Source organism: Lissotriton vulgaris, chromosome 11, assembly GCF_964263255.1.
Source record: "Lissotriton vulgaris chromosome 11, aLisVul1.2, whole genome shotgun sequence".
NCBI lineage: Eukaryota > Metazoa > Chordata > Amphibia > Caudata > Salamandridae > Lissotriton > Lissotriton vulgaris.
The window spans coordinates 1,040,834,633-1,040,857,682 of record NC_141699.1 but is presented as its reverse complement, the minus strand read 5'-3'; the positions used below and the strand labels follow the sequence as shown (position 1 = coordinate 1,040,857,682).

Sequence of the window (23,050 nt, the reverse complement as noted above, 5' to 3'; positions counted from 1 at the left end):
ATCTGTGCCGGAAAAACATTCACGCTTTTCCTTACTTGGACAATTGTCTTGTAAAAGCCAACAGCTCCCACATTTGCAGCCAACATACGCAAAAAGATTCAACCAACTACATCAAGTAGGGTTTACCATTGTGCAGAAATCGCACCTACAACCATTACAAATCCAATCATATTTAGGGGCCATACTCAATGCGCATTTGGGATTAGCATACCCAAATACAGCCAGAATGCAGAACATTCAAACCTGACCCAACAGTTTTAAACCAGGCTCTAAGTCAATGTCAGGACACTCCTCCTCCTTTTAAGCATTATAGCATCCTGCATCACAATAGTCCCACATGCCCACCTACATATGAGACACCTTCAACAATGCCTCTCATGTCAATGAACTCAGTCACAGGGTCAACTTCACGATCAAGTGGAGTTGGACAGCCGCACACATCACTCTGCTGTGGTGAAACTCACAAAACCTGATAAAAGGGTGGTCGTTTCTAGACCCAGTTCCCCAAGCTGTTCTTAAAGCGGATGCTTCCCTGAGTGGTTGGAAGCCTCAACTTCAAGATCTTACGATTCAGGGTGTATGGGACACCAAACACCTTGGTCTCCATATCAATTACCAAGAGCTTTAAGCTGTTCGCCTAGCATTGAAAGCATTCCTAACTTACCTAATAGACAAGGTTGTTCTGATCTGGACGGACAGCATGACAACCATGTATTATCTGCAGAACCAAAACATTCAGGAAAACTAAGCAATTATTACTTGCTTGCTCGGCTCTCCACACTGGAAATCCAATTTCAAAAGTTGGGATTTGTAGATGGATAGTCAAATGCATTCAGACTTGTTTATGCTAAAGCTAAAAGATATTTACCTGTTCCGCCCTAGGACCCAAACAACTTGTAAAATAGGGGGTTCTATGGCATTCATAGGGAACATACCCATTGCTGACATTTGCATAGCAGCAACATGGTCCACACCACACACCTTCACAAAACATTACTGTGTGGATGTATTATCATGTCAACAATCCAGTGTTTGACAAGGAGTGCTGGGTACTCTTTTTTTTTTTTCCCATGTGCAGTATCCAAACAAGCATTTGCAATGCAATAAGTCTCGCATTCACACAAGTTTGAGCTATTGGCATTGTAACTGACCATGTCTTTTATTTATGTATTGGGTTTTAAACCATACATAAAAGGCATTGCATTTACAATACTAATAGATTAAACTCTTGCAAATGCGAGACCTAATGCATTACAATCAAGGGCGTTGTCGACCGCTTGTTAGATTGTAAATATATCAGAGGTAGTGACCGGCCTGCGACTTCTTCAAAGAGGTGATAAATAGTGCAGTGAAGATGATGTCTCAAGTGTTGTAAATTACACAGACACAAAGTGTGAAGTGACAGTTACATGTGATCCGAGATATAAACACTATCAAAGCGTTCCAACACCTTTCCTTCTGTGATTACACGGTCGCTGCTCAGGAGGAAGAGCGGGAGAGGAGTGGGGGGGGGGGACAGATCGCATGTGACCGAACAGATTGGCATAGGGCCACCACCAGAGTGGCATACAGTGAATTATCTTAAGTAATAGCAGGTCTTCGAAGCCCTATGGTGCTCTAAAAAATGCTGAGCACTCTATCGCAAGTGCGAGCAAAACAAAACTGCAGCGTTACTCCAAACAACTCTAGATAGTCAGCTGTGGTTGACAAATGAAATGCAGTTTTATATGTAAATAGTAATGATATTCTTATCACCAGGAAATGACAACCAAGCAACTGGGAGTGATTCTATAGTGGATGTGAACCCCACAGTACATTCGCCATTAACTTGGTCATACTTTCCCACCTTCCAGTAACTATGACCATGCCATCCTTAGATAAGTAAGAGAAGTAACCCTCAGCCAAAGCCCCAATTTACTTGAGGGAATTAACCGTGTGCAAGCATGATGATGCGACCCTCAGAGGGTGACTCCCGCCTCACCCTCCTCTCAATCAAAGTGGTGAATTACGCTTCACCCCTGTGGATAGTGAGCATATATTTCTTTACCACAGGGCAGTGGGCCTTTATACCACCTAACCTCATGGACTGTGTGAGAAGTTGGCCTGGTATATGATGATCACTATTCTAGTGAGCACCTTGCACCAGACCAAACGACCCTTATGGTGATTGGTTGTAAGTCAACCTTATAGACCAGCTATCCTAGGGGTAGCATGGACAGAGCAGTCTTAGGCTAAACTCAAGAGGGCATGTTAAGCCAGCTGTTTTACCATATGCAATCCTTTTAACATCAAATGAAAGGACACCACACAAGTTACATATTATAACATATATGTATTTATTACTAGAATAATCCCCTGTACTCTTTATTAGGACAGAAGCACAAGCGTTAAACAAAGAACTTCATATAACATACAAAAGTTGCACAAATATGGATAGACCGGGTAGCCACTCAAACCATATACTAAAATAGTGGTATAAGAACTACGTCACGAACAATGGTATTGCCTGGGGCTACACTGGACTAATGAAGGTTAGGTCGGGGGAGGCCCACAGGATACGGGTGCAGTGTCTATAGGCAACCGTGTGCACCAATAGAAGTCAATGGTGCGTAAAAGTTCGAAAGTTACTGATTTAGAAGTCTTCCGACTGGACTAGAACTTAACCACTTAAAACTAGGACACTAGAGGTGTAAATCACTACAGGAGCACCGGAGTACTCTCGTTACCTCACCCACAGGAAGCGGGTGCATAGGTGTCAAAGTGCGTCGGGTTTCGTCGTGGAGTTCTATGGAGCCTGGAGGAAAAGATGCTGCAGGCGACCAGGAGAGAAGAATCCAGTTGGATCCAAGGGTGGATCGAAGATGTAGAGTACCTGAAAGCAGAGGGGACAGAGTCTGGGTCACTAGCCAGTGACCAGGATGGAACCAGGAAGGAACCAGGCGATGTCGGGTTGCGATCAGGTGATGTAGTGAAGTTTGTCTCCGCTGCCACGTGGACCAGGAAGGTTCGACGACGACCAGGAGGTGGACACGGACTGTCCCACGAAGGCTCTCGCTGTCGGCGGTGTCGGTTCTCGAATCAGAGTCAACAGGCCTTGGCAAATGCAACCCATGCAGGATTCGGAGATGGCTTCTGGATCGGACCAGCAAGGTCAGATCGGCTGCTCCTTTTCAGGGGAGCGAGGGCCAGTCTGGAGCAACCAGACCAGCAGTGTAAATTAGAAGGATCGTCGTCACAGAGGCCACTAGCCAACGGGCAAGTACCCGGGCAACGCGTCGAGCAGGAAAAATGCAAAAGGGCCCCATGCAGCACTCGATGAGTGTTGAGAGGTGATCTTTGGTGCAAAAGCTGCTCGGAGCTGGGGCTTCTCAATCCCCAATGCACAGCTTCGAGGGTGCCTCGGGAGCTGCACAGGAAGCACTTCGCTGGCTTTCCAAGATGGCCGGTCCCACGTCTTACGTCGCCTCCACGGGTCTCAGCTTTGCTGGGACTGTGGATCGGGTTGTTGGAAGTCTGGGAGTCCAGGTCTTGTCGGTCTGTCGTTCGAGCTCGGCGTGAGCAACGGCAAAAAAAACCTTTGTGAGCTGATGGTGCCTGCTTGTGCAGGGTGGTCACTCCTTGACCACAAGGGAGATTCTTCATTCTTCTACGTCGAGTAGGATGTCGAAGGGTCCAGAGTTTCGTATCAAAGTTTCAGTCAGGATGGTCTAATGTCTATGGGCACAGCTCCTACCTTTATTCCAAATCAAGGGGCTGGATCTCCTGCTAGGTCCCTCCTATGGGTGGGACCCAGGAAGGGGGTGGTTACACCCCTTTCCCTTTGTCCAGTTTCGCGCCACAGCTGGGGCTGGAGTGCCCCAGCACTGGTTTGAACTGGACTTTGCATGGGACACCTTGTGTGCCCCAGGCAGTGTCTAGTTTAATTCAGCCCTCCCTGCCCGAATCCACTATCTCCTGTCTGGGTGGTGCTAGCACCTCCCTGTGACAGGAAACCTTTTGTCCAGGCCTCCCCTGCCGGAGTTTCGGTCAGCAGCAGGAGGCCAGACTTGTGTCTGTGGCAGCAGAATCCATTTTGTGATGCTGAGGCTCTGGTTAGATTTAACTGCGTTTAAGGAAAGTAACATGTCTTCTCCCTCTAGAAGGGTGGAATGCTACCCCCGTCGCCAGGACTGGCGAGGGGGTCGTATTCCAAAGCGTATGACACCTTAAACGACATGTTTTGATAAAGCCAAACCAAAGATAGAATTGAACCGCGAGGTTCATAATGCACTTAAGAGTATATGGTATGGCAATATCCTAGAACAACTATAAGGACATGGTTCCGAAAGCTCCAGACAGGCTCAGCTCATGCTAGAGCACCATCTCACATAAAACCAAGCACTCTGCCTCCAGGATTGTTAAGGCCTGCCATAGGAGTGACTTATAGGTGCCTATGTGTCCAGATATAGTTTTAGACATAGGTATACTATATCTAAGCAAGGGGTGATTACCCCACCTTGCCCCAGCTGAGTAATCAGCCAGTTGTGTCAGTTTGGATGGCCAGCCAGGGGCGGCAAAAGATATGCTGCAGCCCCTGGTAGGCCTTGGATGCACCTATGCCCTGGGTACCTATAGTACACTGTCCAGGGGCTCATAAGGTGACCCAGTATCCAATTGGAGATGTACCTAGGGTACATGGAGTCCCTTTTAAAGAGAGAGCAGATAGCCTGGGGCCCTGATTAGCAGGATCCCAGGCCAACTAAGTCAAAAACCAGCTAAACACTAGGCAAAAAATCTGGGGTAACCATAGTCAGTTATCCACCTTCCTACAGACTTGAATTCTTTCTATCTATCCATCTGCCAAGAAGACTAATAATTATATTTTGAGCTTTGCTTAAGAAGTGTTACAGGTCCCGACACTGGCGTAACAAAAATGGAGGGGGCCTCCCTGCAAGGTACGTGGAGGGGCCCCCTCTGGGCTCAATCAGGAGCTCTCTGGCCAGAGTGCAGTGCCTAGGAGCCCCCTGGAGCTTAGGGCCCCCCGCTCCACGGGGGCTTGTGTTACGCCCCTGGGTCCCGAGTCTAAGGGGGCTCGATATTAATGAAAGACTACATCATGACATGCATTGCTGTATAGTGATGATCACAAATGTTTTAGGCTTTTGGGACTTAAAATTACATTACCCATCACTTTCGCCATACACGGAGGAGGCATCTTCACACCCACAGCATGACAGTAACCCCATCTTCTCTTACCTGAGGATGGTGATGAAACCCATCCGCACAGGCTAACAAAACACTGGCTCGGACTCCCGGATCTGCTTCAATTGGAACTGACAGCCGAAGCACAGCGCTGAGTCGCTGAAGAAGGACATGGAAACGATGAACTGTTCGAAAATGAGGATGGGTCCACGTGAGAGAGGATGCAGCCTCTGGGCTGGTAATCATTGATGATGGCGCTTTTAACGAAGCCCTCGGGATGACCCGGTGCTGCTCCGGTTTGCGAATGACCAGCTGGTGCACCCAGGCGGGGTTCTCCACAATGTCACCCTTGGGGTATTAAAAAAAAAAACCTTGGGGTATAGCCGCTCCAGGCCAGGCCCGAGCTTCTGCAGCTGCGCCACATAAGTGTAGCCCTCCCTGAAAAAATACTTGTTGCGCAATGGAGCCCGGTCCACGGTGTGCTCCTTGTACAGCCCCTTCTCGGCAGCGCACACCACCTCGTCGATGCGGCTCTCGATGCAGGCGCAGTCTCTTGCGGGCTGAAGAGAAGTATCTGCCGGATCCCGTGCTTCACCCGCGTGCCTCCACGTCCCGGTAGTGGAGAGGCGGCAGAGTGGGCAGTGGCAGCTCCTCATGGTCGCTGTACTCGCCGTCTGGCAGCTTCCTCTTGGAGCCCTGCTCCGGGCCTTTATGGTAAGGCATTATGGACTGCAACTTCTCCCGCAGGTCCGTGTATCCACTGGCGGCCATACAGCGAGGCTCACATCATTCAAAACCAGCTGCAGCAGGGGGAGCTGCCTCCGCGCATGGCTCAGCTACGCCAATCGGCGCAAGAGCAATATCAAGACCGAAAAAAAGGAACCGGGCAGAAACGTTGTTTTGGTTTTTTAAAGTGAGCGTGGTAGGAGGGAGAGAACGGAAGCAACAGGGGTCAAAGCAAAGCTAAGGAGCATGGAAACAACATTGAGGCAGGAGAGACATGGGTGAAGCAACACAGAATGATCAGGTGGGAGGAGGCAAGAAGATAAACAGGAATAGATACGAACAAGCACGCGAGTGGTGCGTGCGCCGCAGCGAGACATCTAGTTTCAATTATCGCGCCCATGTCTGGGCATGAAAATTGAAACCACATGGTGGCCGTGCAGGTAACCGACACCATTAGGCCATGGGCGGACCAATTTGCCCGCCTTTGGCCAATTGCGTGCTATCTTTGCTAAAAAGACGCAAGCAAAGGCAAATAGCGTGGGCCAAAACAAAAAGCACACGCATGAGCGTGTGCAATTCTTAGGTTAGATATTGAAAGCCCCTACATGAAGTCTTAGCCAGAACAGCGTATGTGCGCTGTGACAGGCTCGACCTAAAAAGTAGTCACAGTCTTGTCACTCGAAAAACTTCTTCTAACAAAAACAACTTGCAATCATCCCTGCCCGACACTAGATGACTTATGCTAAGCATGTGAATCCATAGCACTACATTCCAAGAACAGATGCTTACAGGGTAAGTAACATAATCCTTTCCAGCTACATCAGTTGTGTGGTTCTGTTTTCTAATTACATTGTGCTAGCCCATCAACTTGTAACTGCACTGATGTTTACGCCGGGTTATAGTAGATTGATATTACATAATTTTGCTATTTTAAAGTATACGTGTTTTTGAAATATCTTTCCACAATTAGAATAAAATGTTGATGTAGTTTGTTCACTCAAGGTAGAGGCTCAGATCTAAATTATATATTCATATATTTTCTTCTTAAAGCTGTTCCATATTGATTTTGGGCACTTTCTGGATCACAAAAAGAAAAAGTTTGGTTATAAACGAGAGCGAGTACCCTTCGTCTTAACTCAAGATTTTCTAATTGTAATAAGTAAAGGAACCCAGGAATGCACCAAAACCCGGGACTTTGAAAGGTAAGGCAAATAAAGTGAAAGCTAGTGTATGTTAGTGTGTGTGTGTTTTTGTGTGTGTGTGTATATATATGTGAGTGTATATATATATATATATATATATATATATATATATATAGTACTTTAAATTGTGTGCTTAAAAGTGGGCATCAGACATATGAAGCAATGTGCATGTCTGATGCACCAGTGTCTAAAAAAATGAGACTTGAGACCAGTTAGACGTATGCGTATCTCTATTGCGACCTAAATGAATGAATGAAGCCTGCAATATAAATTAGTTCCTCCACCTCTTAAAAAAAATCTATTGGAGATTTACAAATAGGCAAGATAAAGTCCTCTTGCCCAATAAGAGATTATAGTGCTACACTAATACTATGCAGTTACATGACAAATGTACAAAGGAGTACGCGAATACAGCCACTGGTGAAGAGCAGAGACATGCACACCCTATATGTAGGGGAAAAAACATAAGAACTCCATTATCATATAGACTCAATTACCTATGTTCAGGTATGTTGCTTCCAACCAAAAAGTATTGGTCATCAAAGAAATGTAAAGTAAAACCGGGAGTAATTCTTGTGATCAAAAGCTCTTGTTACAGATCCGATCAAACCTTTCAGGATCGATATTACATATATCAAATAGATTAAATAGAGAAGCCTACCCGTAGTGAAGTAACTATTTTTAGACATGCTTACGTATGGCAGTGCATATCAGTATACTTGGGGTTGACGGCTAACAGAGCTGTTTTAATAATCTACTGTTTAACATCACAGGCTTCATTCATTTAGGGCACACCATGGAGATATGCATGAGTCTAAGTGGGCTCAAGTCTGGTTTTTTTTGGGACACAGTGTGTCAGACATGCACATTGGTTCATATGTCTGATGCTCCCTTTTTTAATCAGTATGGGCATATTTCTTGGTTTTAACCCACAATAAAGTGTCTATTCTAAACATTGTTTTAGGTACCACATTAATCCGCTTTGAAAAAGTCCTTCAAGGACGAAACACATGTCCCCTGAGATCATCTTCGAGAAAGGGGAGAGGATGTAGCCTTACCGCTAGAGCTGTTTACCCCGAAGCTGGGGAACCGAGTTCAGGTCTCGGCAGGGACACTCAACATCCTGTGATTCTGGGCAAATCCCGTAATATCCCTGTGCCTAACAAAAAATGAATGTATTAATTTGTAACGAAACTGGTGCTCGTGTAAAGCGCTCCGATACCTAATACCTTCGGGTCAAGTTTGCGCTATATAAAACTCTTTTATTAAAAATAAAAAAATCACCAAAACAGTTGTGCTTGTGGAACATGGAATACACAGCAATGCATATATAATTTGTTATCACATTGTTATATTTATAATTATAATTAAGTGGTAAACTCAGAATATGATCTGATGCATAACAATCTTTGTGACACTGTTTTCAAGCAAGAAGTAAAAATATCAAATGCCTAAAATGTCTGAAGTCTATTTATGAGAGATCGCGTCACTATATCATTCAAGCAATACAAATACTATGCATACCATCATTTACTAATAATTAGGTACAATTGATTTCCATCATGATTATCTACATATGAGGAGTTCTCCACTATTTTGCTTTCTCTGAACCTTTTTATTGCCTTGTTCAGACCTACTGTATTGATTGTAAGGTTTCCAGCAAGGCTAGGCAGCCATCTGGTATACAGTCGCAGAATTAGAAATGTAAACAGCATTACGGTTGGCAAAGCAACATACTAGGTTTCCTAAGAGGAGCGAACAAGCATTATCGCAGTGCAAATCTTCTGTCCTCACAGTTTGTCAGAGATGGTAACTAACACTTCTGGAAACTGAGATTCCAAATAACACCCTTCCCCTCTGAAAATGTTAATAGAGTAATAACAATACACCCTTAAATGCCTGTTGAATTTAACATATCTTTTGTACAATAAACAAGTCAGGCCCACTGATTTTATCGTAACTTATCATAATAAACTGATGAAGCGTATAGCCTTGGTCATTGACTCATAACCAACAAGGACCTTCCGTATTGTGAATAAGCTTTCACAAAATATAAACAGAGATCACCATGATTATCTAGGAGAAACTGCTTGGTAGCATCATACCGGCCTTTGTGTGACTTTTAAGAGAAAGCTCCGTCTATCATAATGGGGTGTTTGACACTGAAGCTCAAACACAAAAGGTCTGGTTGATAAACAGCCTGCCTCAATCAGCTAGATAAACTAATGGTTACAGCTAGCTGGAGGGTAAGCTCTTTTTCTGTGGAAGCACACAGTTTTTGACAAATCAAAAGCTGTACTCCGATGAACCAGTATCTGTTGTACTCCTGAAAATTATTTTTTGATCACACATAATTTGGAAGCAGCTACTCTGTCAAGTCGGACCTAAAAAGGGTGCATACGGTCTGGCTACAACTATGCTGTCAAGTCAGTCTTAAAAAGGGTGCGTGCCTCAGTAGCTCGTTTAGGCAGCACCCTAAATAAAACACAGAAAAGGTGAAGGAAGAAAAGAGTGCAAATAGTCTAAACCACTGGCAGTCACTTTGTAAGCAGCATTTCAACCCATTGAAATACAGAAAAACGTTGAGACTAAACAAGATTTTGTTGTTGTATGTAAAGGCCAACGCTATGGCCCAGCTGTTTACTCTTTTTTTTAAATGCATATTGGTTGATTTTCTTTTCTTTCTTATGAATAATGTATAAAATTGGTGTTAACTGTTCTAAAGAAATAAGAGTAATAGGTAATTATTTCTTAAATGTATTTGTTGTGCTCAATTTTAAAGAGCATAATTACTTCACTTACAGTGATGTTAGCCAGTGGCTGACCCCTGGCTCCGTGCTGTGCGTGGTTTGAACCCTGGCCCCATGCTGTGCGCGGGCTGAACCGTTACTTCATGCTATATGCTGCAGTGGACAGTAGAAAAAAATATGAATGACCACAACAGACCAATAAATGAAAAGGGTTAGCCGATGGCCCCAAAAGTATGTACATTATGCATATAATGTTAGTAAAATCTAAAGCTCTTGGCTAACGTTAGACTTAAAAAGATATCTGAAAAGGATGGTGTCATAGTATAGCATTGTAGGTTAACTATTGTCGTCATGGGGCTCGTACCCAGAAGATAGTGGGATAATGCACATCGTGAATCTAGAGCAGCCTAAAGCTGCATAACTGGTACTAGTGAGTAACTTGAATGGGTACGCATAGTTAGTGGCTAGTATCGGGATTTGTAACATACATTTAGTTGCCTTAGCTACTAATGACAGACAAGGAAAATATTTGTTCGTTCAGAACTACAATCATTCAGCCTTTTTTAGAAGGCATTATTTTTTTATTTCAAAGCATTTTTTTACAATTTTACAGACAGGTAGGAACGCTTTACCGTTGCAGGGTATCGGCCCAACTTGGCTGTCTTTGCCATGGTTACAGATAGGTGGTATACATCTGTGGCTGCACCCCTTACCAATATCTTGCTAGGAGATTAAGGGCAGCTGTAAGGAAAAGAAAGAGAAAAGAAAGAGAGGAGATAGAATACAAGAAGAGTACTTTAGCCTTGGGCCTAGTCTGGGCTTGTGGCGTTTTGTTTTGTGTAAGTTGATTAAGACAAGATGTGACCACCACGAACATGGGATCTAAATTATGACATAATTTGAATAAATGTACATTTAAGTATTGGCTTTCAAAGTTGCTTTCCGAATAGTTATCCCTTCATTCAGACAAGTCATTGCTATTGCGAACACGGGCATTGGAAGATGTGCATTTATATGTTAGCAGATATGCAACATATTTAAAGGAAGTGTGTGCAGCGAGGTTAGAGTAATTTTTACTGATGAAGCAAAAAGAGCCATTTCTCATATTTCTGCCTTAAGTACATTTTAGCATGCAAAGCAGCGCGTGTACTTCTGGCCCTATTTTTGTGTAGCATTACTGTTTTAATATCCATGCAAGATACGTACTTTTGGAGTGGACAGTATTGGGGTACCCATTTACAACTACTTTCAGCTGTAGAGTTGCCTTTATGGTAAGAGGAAGAATGCTGCTGTAATGTCACTGCACACCTTGTGAATGTGTAAGATTCAGGCTGTCGAATAAGCAACATTACTTCGCTGTCACAGAAGTTTTGCTGCTTACATCTTCTACAGATTTACATACGACCTACCATCTTCACAGTGATCTAAAAGGTAGAAAACACATGAAGGTGATATATCCCTACACCTCTTTCCTTGCAGCAATATTTGAAGCTATCTTATCAGGGATTCCAAAATGTGAGACCTTGTGCCTTCCTGGCAAACTTGTGTGTCCCATTAAAGACGCACATTGTTGCTGCCAACATTTCTTTTTCTCACTACAAAACCAACTAATGCATGGGAAAACTAGCGAAAGCATGTTAATTTATTATTTTTACAACCCACAAGACTACTATTACCGGTAATAACTTGCTGAGATTTCTTTCTTCTCGGAAACTTGGCAAACAAAATCTGTTTAGAAAAAACTCTTAATTTTTATTTTTGTGTTTTAGGTTTCAAGAAATGTGTTACAAGGCCTACCTAGCAATACGCCAACACGCAAATCTCTTCATTAATTTGTTCTCTATGATGCTTGGGTCGGGAATGCCAGAACTTCAATCATTTGATGACATTGCGTATATACGAAAGACTCTTGCTTTGGACAAAACAGAACAGGAAGCCTTGGACTATTTCATGAAGCAGATGAATGATGCTCATCATGGTGGGTGGACGACAAAAATGGACTGGATCTTCCATACGATAAAGCAACATGCTTTGAACTGAAATGATAGCTGATGAATCAGAGAAGAAACTTTTAACCCTTTTTTTGGGTGGTAAACTGCACTGTTAAATCAGAAAGGCAAGGACTGGCTGCATAGGAATTGCACAAACCGCAATCAGCATTAGGACCGCAACTGTAGCAAAGAGAATATATAAAGACAATTGTGACAAAGAAATCATGAAAACACTAACAGGGTTTCAGAACACACTACGGTCGTGAAAGACAAGACTTCCTTGGTCTTCTGCACAGTTTTATATGTTTTGCCTTAAGCCCGATTGAAAGGCTAACAGAAGTATGTGTTTCGAATCCATTTTCATGATTATTGTCCATGTGTACAATGAGGAGTGTGAGAGAGGATGATAAAATATTTATATATATATATATTTTTTTGTTTTTTTAAAGTTCATGTATGTTTTGTTTTTGCAGCCACACATTTTATATTAAAAAGTGCAGTCTGAACAACTAAATATAGTAAGTTAGAGGTCTCCTCTCTCCCTGGATGCTTTACAGTTGTTTTAACACTGACGAATCATTGATTTTTAAATGATATTTGGCCTTTTTAATCTAGGTGGAATCTCCAATAAAGCGTTGGGCTGATCAATGTCACTTTTAAAATGCCATCATAACAGTTTTGAAGGCTCTTGAATGGAAGGCTCTCTTAGGAGTTACTTACAGTCAAGTTTTACGGAACATAAAATGCATGGAAAGCCATTCTCATTCGCTTTGGTACAAAATGGTGGAAGCCTTTCTGATTTTCCATAGATGAACTAAGATACAAAAACAACATTGGGCCTTTTAACAACAATTTACTATGAGCATCATTCTGGAATGGACTAATTTAAATGTATCTAACAAACCTAATCTCAAAAACGGTGGTATAAAATGCGGCAAGGGTTGGCAGTCTTCGTGGAATTGATTTGTACAGATAAAAATCATTTTGACACAGCTTTCCTTAGTGAATATGCGCATAACCAGTTCTTCCCACCTTGATGCCTGGTTAAGAGGTGACACCACCTTTTAAATTTTAAGTGAGTTGTGTTATGCTAATAACCACAGGGAGTGTTTGATTGTTGGTATTTAGGAGCTACCTAGCTTTTGCTTCATACCTAATATACCTCCTTTTTGTTTTACTGCCTACTTATGGCAGTGGAATTATCTTCCCAAGTGATGCAGGTGCTAGCTCTTTGAAGCCTTTTTTTGTTATAAAGTATAGTTTTCTGATGCGTCTCGTTGGTAAAGGGAGATTTACTTTATCAAAAATGATGACCTCTGGGCACTTATGTCCTACCAATTCAGAATCTTTGTGTCTAGATAATTCATCCTTTTTACTCTGTAACAAACCAAGGCCAAAACGCATCCCAAGGTATTCAAAACCTGTGTGATTTCATCGCACTGGAACAAATCCAAGGATTTTTTTTAAATGTTAAGAATCTGTATGGTGGTATGTATTGTCTTGCTGATGTATCCCATTCACTGTCCTTGTGTGTGTGAATTACCCAATACAATGTGTATATAAACCATGGCCATGTACCACAACTTTTGTGGTAAGTGTGCCAGATGTGTTTGCATAGCATCAGTGCAATTGTTTAAAATAAGCGTCTGCTTTAGGATTTGCGTAAATGACCCTGCAATTAAAGGGTAACATGACCTCAGGGAGTTCCCTATGAACTTTAGAGTGAATATCAACATATTTCTTGAATCAATCAAGTTTGTGGATTTTTCTTTCCAGAAATGTTTTGTCATTTTACCAAATCAGTGTAGATCCTTCAGCTGACCTAAAGGTGTAAACGGGTATTAGTGTACTTTCCTGAGATGAAATTGTCTCCATGGGTGGCCTTGTGAATATTAGGTCTTTAATTACTGTTCTCACAGTGATTGCGAGCCTTTGAAGCCATCTTGGCACATGGCTGCACGCGTCCTTCTGTTCATTCCTAATGTGGCAGCATAATTCTACAATTTCATGGTAACCCTTTAGAAAGCTGGAGGAAATATTGTTAAAGGTCTGTATTGTCCAGCTAACTAATAGCAAGTTGTTCTAAAACAAATGTCTGTATTCTCTTTAGATACCTATGATAACAGTGGTTGGTCATTCTGAGGAATAGGGTACAGCTGGGACAGTATTGTTGGTCACTGTCCTACTACTTCTGTGCCCTGTTCTCTTCTTTTGTGGGTATTGCAGTTGCAAAAATGACCTACTGTCTTGCAGTTGTATCACAGTATTTGAAACGAGTTTCAGGGGAGTTATTTTAGGCTAGAGGTGCATTAGATGTCTTACTTGAATGTCTGTGCCAAAGAATCCATGGCACCAACCCCTACTCTTTTTGATGATTGTGATATAGTGCTGTCCAGTAGTCAAAACTTCCTTACAAAAGATGTACACAGTTTGACTAATGGGCACAAATTGATGGTTGTCATTTTCCTTGTTACTTCTCCAGGCTGTTTTGTTGGTGAAATAAGCAATGGCGCAGAACCTGTGGCAGGGCAGTCTGATTCTTGCAATATGTCAACCTCTTTTGTATACACTGCATGTGTTTTAGCAACATCAAAATGTAAGCATTTTTCATTTCCCATGGCCATGGAAGAGGTTGGTTTAAGGGCATGTCTTGATTCTACAACTTACCAAATCGTGTTCGCTTTCAATTGTCTTTATTTCTCAAAAACTGGTTTTGCATGCCTTTTCTTTCTACCAACTTTTTAAAACAGATACTATCTGTTTCAATGCGGAACACCATTTCTGAAGCCATTCAACACAAACTGTACTATATGTGGATATTTAGGGCAGAGGTTTTGGGTATTTTGATACAAAAAGTTGAATATGTGCAAACTATAGTTTGTGACTATTAACCTTCATATTGCAGGTTAGATTTTTTTTCCTAGTTTTGATGAGCACTTTTTCTTTCTCAGTTATCGTGAACCCTACATTTTCTGTCCATGTTGCCTCTGCTCTCCTCCATTCATTCTCCGAACCTTTCTGTTTTCAGCCTCACCAAACTTACTTTCTCTTATAGTCTTTATGTGTACACATATATGTTGCCTCACTTTCAAGCATCCAATCAGGGGAAACCATTTTTATGTTGGGATTGTTTACAGCAGGAAGACAGCGCAAGGATATGGGTAGGAGCTTACAAGCTTGAGTTGTGTCTTGATTACAACACTAACAATTTGTTTTAGTTGCATTGATAGTTTGTGAGTATGAAACTCCCCTGCTAACACTTTTCAGTTCCTTTGGGAATATTCATGTCAAATTGGAGTAAAATATTGTTTGCACTTAAACTTTGAACTTTTCACATTTTGCCCTTATTGTGGAAATGTATTTGAACTTGTTATGAGGTATTATTGCTTACTCGATTACATAGATGATAGTTTGTGCTCTGCTGTTCGATAACTATATTACGTGTTCAGTTCAGCTGCAGTTAATGGATGCAATATAGAGGAAGCCACATAGTTGAGTTTGTCGTGTACTACTTTGACATTTGGAAGTTTTTAACAGCATTTCAGCACTTTCTCCATATTTTCTGATTGTTACACAGAACTAATGTGGTCTACGTAAAGAAATATACTTTATTGTGATATCTTACCAGACTCCAAATACTGAGCAGCTAATTCGGTATAGGAAAAATACAAGGTAATACTTCCTAGAATATTTACAGATTTTTGTATTTAATAATGAATGCATTTGTGTGTTGGGTCGAGCAAAAATTTCAGTCAATTTTTACTGGACTCATATGTTGCTAGTATGTGTTGCTGTTGCTACACATGCTTTGCATACTCCCATTTAGTGTGGGGCTCAGACAATTGCAACCTGTTTTTCCTCAAAGAAAGGCTTTTGAGTTGCAGGATGCACCTCGATTCCACCCTTAGTTGGCAATGCATATGGGAACCATTCAAAGTAGCTAGTTTTTCCCCCCCATCGGCTTTGGATGTGTTCCAAAATGACTGACGTGTTATTTACGCTCCTTTGAGCCATCATGGTGAATCTTCGATACCTTACTCAAAACCATTGTTGTCATATTTCTTAGATTGACTGCCAGCTGCAGCTGATCCATTGGAGCTGAGGGGCCATTCCCCCACCCCACCTTTTACCCCTCACCAACAGTGTCTGTCAGGCTGAGCCAAGATCGGCATGACAGACACTGTTCATATTCAGGTCAGGCAGCCAGGAGCTAGACATACGCTAAATGCGTTGCTCCTGGCCGCTTGAGCTGAACTTTGCTAGGCTGAGGAAGTCACAGTTCCTGTGGGCGTGACCTTTTCAGCTCCACAGAAGTGCCTGAGGCCCTCCCCTCAGTGACATGGAGTAGTATCACTGATTACCTCGCACCTGGGTGCTTCAGTTTTAAGCCCTGAAAAGGCCAGGGTCGAGTGTCAATCAGTGACACTTCATCACAGGGTGGGGTGGGGTCAGCAGTCTCACTGACCCCATCCCACTCTGTGATGACGTTGGAACTGCTGCCTTCTAAGGTCAGTGAGGGAAGGCAGCAGTCGCACGCCTCCTGGGACAACCGAGGCAGAGCTGCAGGTAAGTGGTTTTTTTTTTTTAATTAATGTTTGGTGCATGCATGTGTGGTAATGAAGGTTGTGAATGAATGGGTTTGTGTGTGTGCACGCATGTGTGAATGCTTGGCTGTGAGTGTGTATGTGTGCTTCTGTGTCCCGTCTGCACTCCCTCCTGAACTTACTAACCGCCACTTTTGACGGCACTATCCGACAGCAGTCCAGTCCCAGAACGCCAGAGCCCTTTTGCCCTCTCCTACGCCACGTGCCCTTTCGCATTGACAGCTTCTACCCCAAAGAATGTAGACCCCTCCAAGGTAATGGAACAGATGCTCTTCCAGTACTGCCCCCAGTGCCACACACAGTACCTGTAGCTGGATCACCATGAGGTCTGTGACCTCTGCCTTTCCCCACACCAAGGCAACCTCGGGTGAAGCTTGCCTTTCCTTCCGGTTGAAGAAACTGGTATCGAAGGGAGAGGCATTGGATGCACCGAGAAAATGCACCATCAATCTACTACTGATGAGGATGAAATCTTTGCCGAACATGACCCCTTTGGATCCAAGGAAGGTGAGGACACTGTCTCATTGGGCAATCTACCCCATCAGCTGTCACCCAGCCGAAAGGCAGTTTTTTAAAGTAGCTCCGACCAGGAAGAAGTCGAGAGAGGCTCCCTCAATTTTCAAGGCCAGCTGCCCTCCATTGAAGAGCTCCACCAGGGTCGTATGTCCAGTCGCCATACACCCAATCCAAGCCTTCCTAGAGGCGGCATGCAGAGGCAGAGCGCCACTCTTAAGGGAGTCTGATATTGAGCCCTAAGCACAGAACACCACGGCCTCCAGGGCCAATGCTGCCTTTGAGCTCTAGTTGGCACAGAAAGAAGTCTTCTGAGCCAAAAAAGACCCGACCAAGGGCATTGACCCCTCTTGGCTGTCGAGTCCCAAAACCATGGACAAGCCTCGACCCAACTCACAGCTGGAGGCTTTTGGTGATGATGTAGTGAATGCCTTGAATGACCAGCTCAGAAGACTCAGAACTGCTGTTCCTCCAGAGACTGCAGGAAGAGCCTGATGCAAGCCGAAGTGCCTCTTTATTTTCCCACCTACTGGAAATAGTTTGGCAAACCACCCGCTTAAGCCTACAGAGCGTCTGTCTCAAAAAAGGAGACTGGCATTTGAGGAGGAACCTACATCGGAGAATTCCTTGTTCCCAATCCCAAGAAGTGTAGAAGGTACCAGCCCTCCTTATGCTCCACCTGCACCACCACCATCACCACCACCTCATTCTCCACTCCCTTCTCCTCCACTACTACCACCACAACCATTTACAAGACCTCCACTGCAAACACCAGAGAGATCTCCACACTCCTGTTATGTCCCAAGCGATCACTTACACTGTGCTAACCCCAATGACTCACCCTACAAGCAAGGGCCCACAGGCAACACTTGGGACAACAAACATGTCTACCCACCACCACAAGGGTCAACCCAAAGCTTGACCATTACCACATAAGTGCATCTCCCTCAAATGATCCCATGGGCTACGACAATGTAATTCTACAGGAAGTCACCTTTCTCAAGGTAGATGTGCAAATTCTCTGAAGGAAGACTATTTCCTCATCGAGAAGTTGTTGAATTTAGAAGGAACAGTACAATTCCTGCCCATGTTAAAGGTTATTCTCAGGTATACCCCAGGGACATTCAAAGAACCCAATAAGGCCAGGATAGTAATGCCAAGTTGGAGAAAAGGTATAAAGCTGCCCCCAGTGACCCTGTCTACATACGAGGCAGTGTCCAGCCAGACCCCTGTTCATGCATACTGTCCAATAGAACCTCTGCTTAGGCAACAGGATATGCCTCACTGCCTGATAAGAGATCAAAAAGCTGTATGCAGCCGGCAAGAGAGGGCTGTTGGGGCAGTTACCCACTGGCATATAGCCAACTCTGGGGTACTCCTCTCCCAATATGATAAAGCCCAGTGGAAAAAAATCCAGGAGTTGGTTAAACATCTCCCCAGAGTTCTGATAGAGTATGAAGGCAAACGCATCTCCAATACTAACCTTCGCTGTGTCCTCAATTCCACAGACACAGCCTCTTGGGGAGTTAACACTAGTGTCCTTATTAGACGCCATGCCTGGCTGTGTATTTCTGGGCTTAAGCCGGAGGTCCACAGCATCTCCACAAACTGTCCTTTCAGGGGGCCCCAAGTTGATAAAATGCTGGAAAAAATAAAGGAGGACAGCAATTTTGCCAAATCGATGGGTGCCCTTCCTTCAATCTCTGACTTTCAGAGGCAGCATCATCAAGGAGGCACTATGGCCATCTCCCATGATCTCACCCATCCATACCAGAGGCAGCATCAGTCTTTTGACCAGCAGGCATAGAAAGAATCTTTCATTTCAAATCCCTGACAGATATGTTCTCAGAAACAACCCTGTTCTCCTCCCCTAAGTGGTTTTCCCGTTCCACCTCAACTAAACGATAGAGATGCTAGTTTTCCCCCCAACCAGACTCTGTAGTGAAGGTAGGACTTTACACCCTTCATTTGAATATTTTATGTATTCCATCAGCAGTACCAAACCCTGTTGCTGGTCAAATCATATATTTGTAGCCTTTACAAAACCTCTCAAATGCCCGCCAGTATAGCCTTGTGTTTCCCTCTGGTAGCACTCTACACACAAGGAAGCAGCAACCATTGCCTTCCTTGGTTACATCCCGCTATCCGACATAAGTAAGGCAGCCACTTGGTGAACCCTACAAAGTTACAATAAACACTATTGTGTGGGTATCTTAGCCTACACGCTGGCTATGATTGGCAGAGCAGTGTGCATTATCCACACGCTAGCCACCGCTTATAGGGAGTAGCTCTCTACAGCTGCACATGCTATGAACAGAAAGGTTTATTTACCCCATAAACTGTTCGTAGTGTATAGTGCTGTAGATTCACATGCACACACCACCCTCCCCGGAGGATCCTGTACAGATCGCCACTCCATACCTTCCTTCACCTGCTGAATGGGAAAAAAATCAAACATCTAGTAGGTGCCTACTCTAATTACCTACTAAGGTGGGGCCATGGTGCATCCTGTGACTCACACGTGCTTTTCTTCAAAGAAAAATAAGCTGCAGATGTCCTTGCCCAATACTAGATGACCTGAACATGCAGAGCATGTGAATGTACAGTCTACATGCTACGAGCAGCTATCTACAGGGTAGGTTACATTTTTATTTCTAAAATACTAGAGCTATGGCTTGCCCTAACAATGTCAAGGTGTTAATTTAATGCACTAGCAGATATGCTGGTGATTGTGAAGAATGATGTCAACCTTGCAATACAACATTGTTTTACTCTCTGCTATTCGACATAATCACCGAACCCTTCATGTCATGTTTTTACCTAGATAAAATATTACAAAATAAGTGTTGTACATGGTAGACTATTCATTATCCTATACATGTATATTGTAGCAGCATTTGTCTATTAAGTTATTTTTTATATTTCAGTATGTGAATACACTTTGTTAATACATTTGAAATGGTTGCTTTTGCATTAAAAAGTCATTTTTAGGACTTGTTATATCTTTTTCTTTTCGTCTCTTTGTCATGGAGGTGTATTGACATAATATAAGCTCAGGTGAACATTTCTTAAACACATGACCCTTTTTAAATGCCATACAACATAGAAAGGAAGACCCTGTATTGTGTTGTTATGCTTCATTTTCATTTAACTTTGGTGGAGTGCCCTAAAATGTGTTAATATACGGAGATGGAGGGACTGCAGATCTGGCAATTTAGAAAGTCTAAGAACAATAGTGTTAGTCAGTAGTTGCAACTGATACCTACAAATTTTATAAACAGCAATGTGTAAAAGGAAGGAGTGCTCCGAAAAAGAAAAATGGGTCTTATTGAGGTTTTTGGTTTCATGTTTTAGTGCAGTATTATTTATTTGTATCTTACTTAGTACTACATATGTTTTAATTGCTTGTCATCTGAACATTTGCAGGTCTTGTGAAATAAGCGACTATTAAGCTGGTGATACCTCTTCCTATTGGAAAAATGTGCCTCGTTAGTAATTCGAATGTTGATTATACATATTTATATATGTTCCCTAAATTGGTGTTCTCCAATGCCTGCTTTCCACTCTTACCCATTTTAAACACATATAACCGATTTTAAGGCACTGCATCAAAATGATGGCTATAGAAGTTAGAGGTCTTAGTCATGTTTTGTGATACAAAAATGAAACCCGGTTCCCAAAGCTCATGTAAAGTGACATTTTCATTTATCTTGATCTTAGTCTGATATAATTTGCAGCAAATAGGTTTTACGATTTTCTAATCTCAAACCTAACTATTTTCTGACTTCAGTTAGGTGGCCTTCAACTTTTACTTGTCAAATTTTCCCCAATCTCCCACTACAGTTAACACATTATCAAGTTAAGCTTTTGCCGTATACTGACCTTAGGGTGCATCTAAGCACCATGTCTCTGAAATGTGCATCCCAATGACATCCTTGAAAACAAAAGAAACGCCATGACCTTTGTACGACTAACAATGGTATTGTGTGGCAATCGAAAGAAAAGCGAACAGAAATAGAAAATATAAAACTATATGGTAATGCAGAGAAGTACCAACCTAGTCTACAGTTTAAAAAGGATCAAACTAAATAGATCAAAACTCAGAGTAGTTAGCAAATTTATGTATTTGAACGAAACAAAAACTCAATCCAGCCTTGAGGGGTTGCAAGTCATCAGTTACCAGGATGATAGTCCCAGCATGGAGGGTGGATAGCCCGTTTTCATAAGGTAGTGGCCGGCAATATTCATTGAAGCGTTTCAGGAGCATGGTTGGAAGAATGATGTCAACAGCAGCGAGTTATGGAGAGTGTTGAATGGAAATAGTCTCCAAAGCCAATTACATATTGGAATATAGATCGGTTCTATCTGTCAGTGGAAGCAAGAATTTGAAGAGCCCCACCCCCCTAGTCATTGAAACTGTATTACTGCCAGAATACAAACAGAAGTATAGCCTTCAAAACAATCAAAGACCAGGATCCAAGAGGGGTGTGTTTAAAGCGGGATTCAAGCAATAACTAGTGAGGCACTTGAAGTTTAAACGTGAGCCCACAAATATAGATGTAATTTCATGTTTGTTAATGCACAAATTCTCTTTTAGGTAAGTTGTCTAAAAATGATACATATTAAGACTGTAGAATCAATGAATTGATGAACAAACAGTTAAATCTGAAATGTGTTCCCTGGTCCTCTATTTGTTTACACAGGTTCAAAGATGCAACCATATATTTGCTAAACATCTGCAAACTCAAAGAGGACTGCTTTATCAAAGAGACCAAAACTCACTGGAGATCTGCAGAAGGCAGAAAGGCTATGTACTTTCATGGATAAAGATAGATTACGTACATTCTCTGTTTTTCCGTTCTGTCGGGCAGAAAAGATGTTGCCTGGTGTTAAGCTCTGGATCTGTTCATATTCAAGGAATTGGCACATAGCTTTATTTTTGTGTCAATCCAAGCCTTAAGCAGCACTGGCAGTTCAATTCTTGTAAGAAGCAAATAAATTCAGAATGCAGCAAAACTGACTAAACCTCACTCACAGAAACATGAGTGATATGATGCAATGGAAAGGAGGTTCCATGCTAAAATATATTAGGGGCTCATTGCACATTCACAAGTCACATTATGCTCTTCTGTTAGCCTTCCTGCTTTTAATGGGACAAGAGGCTACAAGAGACATCATGTCTGTTTTGGATGTGATGTAACAGTGACCTAAGCAACACAATACTGTTGCACAACTAAACTGTTGCATTTATCGTCTTGATTTTCCTTGCCAGTTTGTCTTTTTCCTCCCCACCCCTGTCTATACCATGTCCAGAATCTTTTCCTATGCGGCTTAGCTACTAGTTCTAGTGCCCAATGGATGCTATTCCATTGATAGGAAGCTTCGACATCTCCCTTCACCTATTGGTCAGTTGAAAGCTCTGACTAAATGTAATTTTATAGCTGGTAACCTTACCATCAAGTAATTTTAATACACATTTTTCTTTCTTGCATGAAATGTGCACTTCCCTAAAATGGAAGAATATTGTATTCTTAACAGTGACCTTGGGCAGCATCCAACGTCCAATTGCAGTAAATTGCAGACTGTCTTTGGGGGTTTTCTGGGGGGTTTCTCTTTAGTGCAATTCAGCCTTTTGGTCCCTGGCAACGTGTGGTTCCGATTTTCCCTCCAGATCCCACCATGAACCCCAGCCACAAAGAAAGTTTGACTTATTTCAATCCAGACTTTCAAACAGAGTTAATTTCAAATGACTTAGTGTTTACAAATGATGAACAGACTATTGTCCTCATGAACAGGAAACGCAGCTGACTGTCTAAGCTTAGGGATGCATTAGCACTGAATGCTGTTGATTGAGGATACAAGACTACATTGAATGCCAGTAAGACAGGTAATGGCCACTGGAGTGAGCATGTGACATGGTTTGTTAACACTTGACCTAGTTCGATTAGCCGGTCCTTCATTCTCAATTAATAAACAACTGGTAAGTTCTGACCAACAGCCACCTCAGAATTAAAACACACATTCTTGCTTTTGCTGTTTCCTGCTTTTGTCATACGAAGATGCATTAGAGAATGTATCTTACC

General features: G+C 42.6%; 1 protein-coding gene and 1 pseudogene across 1 annotated transcript in view; one reads left to right on the top strand and one right to left on the bottom strand.

The window, feature by feature from the left end:
* The window catches only part of PIK3CA (phosphatidylinositol-4,5-bisphosphate 3-kinase catalytic subunit alpha), a 300,074-nt gene extending 287,231 nt beyond the window's left edge, over positions 1 to 12,843 (top strand). Inside the window, exons 19-20 of the mRNA XM_086944379.1 lie at positions 6,958 to 7,109; positions 11,629 to 12,843. Coding sequence (XP_086800505.1) covers positions 6,958 to 7,109; positions 11,629 to 11,899 — 423 coding nt within the window. The 3' untranslated portion in view covers positions 11,900 to 12,843. The remainder of the gene's footprint in view (positions 1 to 6,957; positions 7,110 to 11,628) is intronic.
* Positions 5,232 to 5,952, bottom strand: LOC147684037 (RNA demethylase ALKBH5 pseudogene; annotated as a pseudogene).
* Positions 12,844 to 23,050: the final 10,207 nt, after the last annotated feature.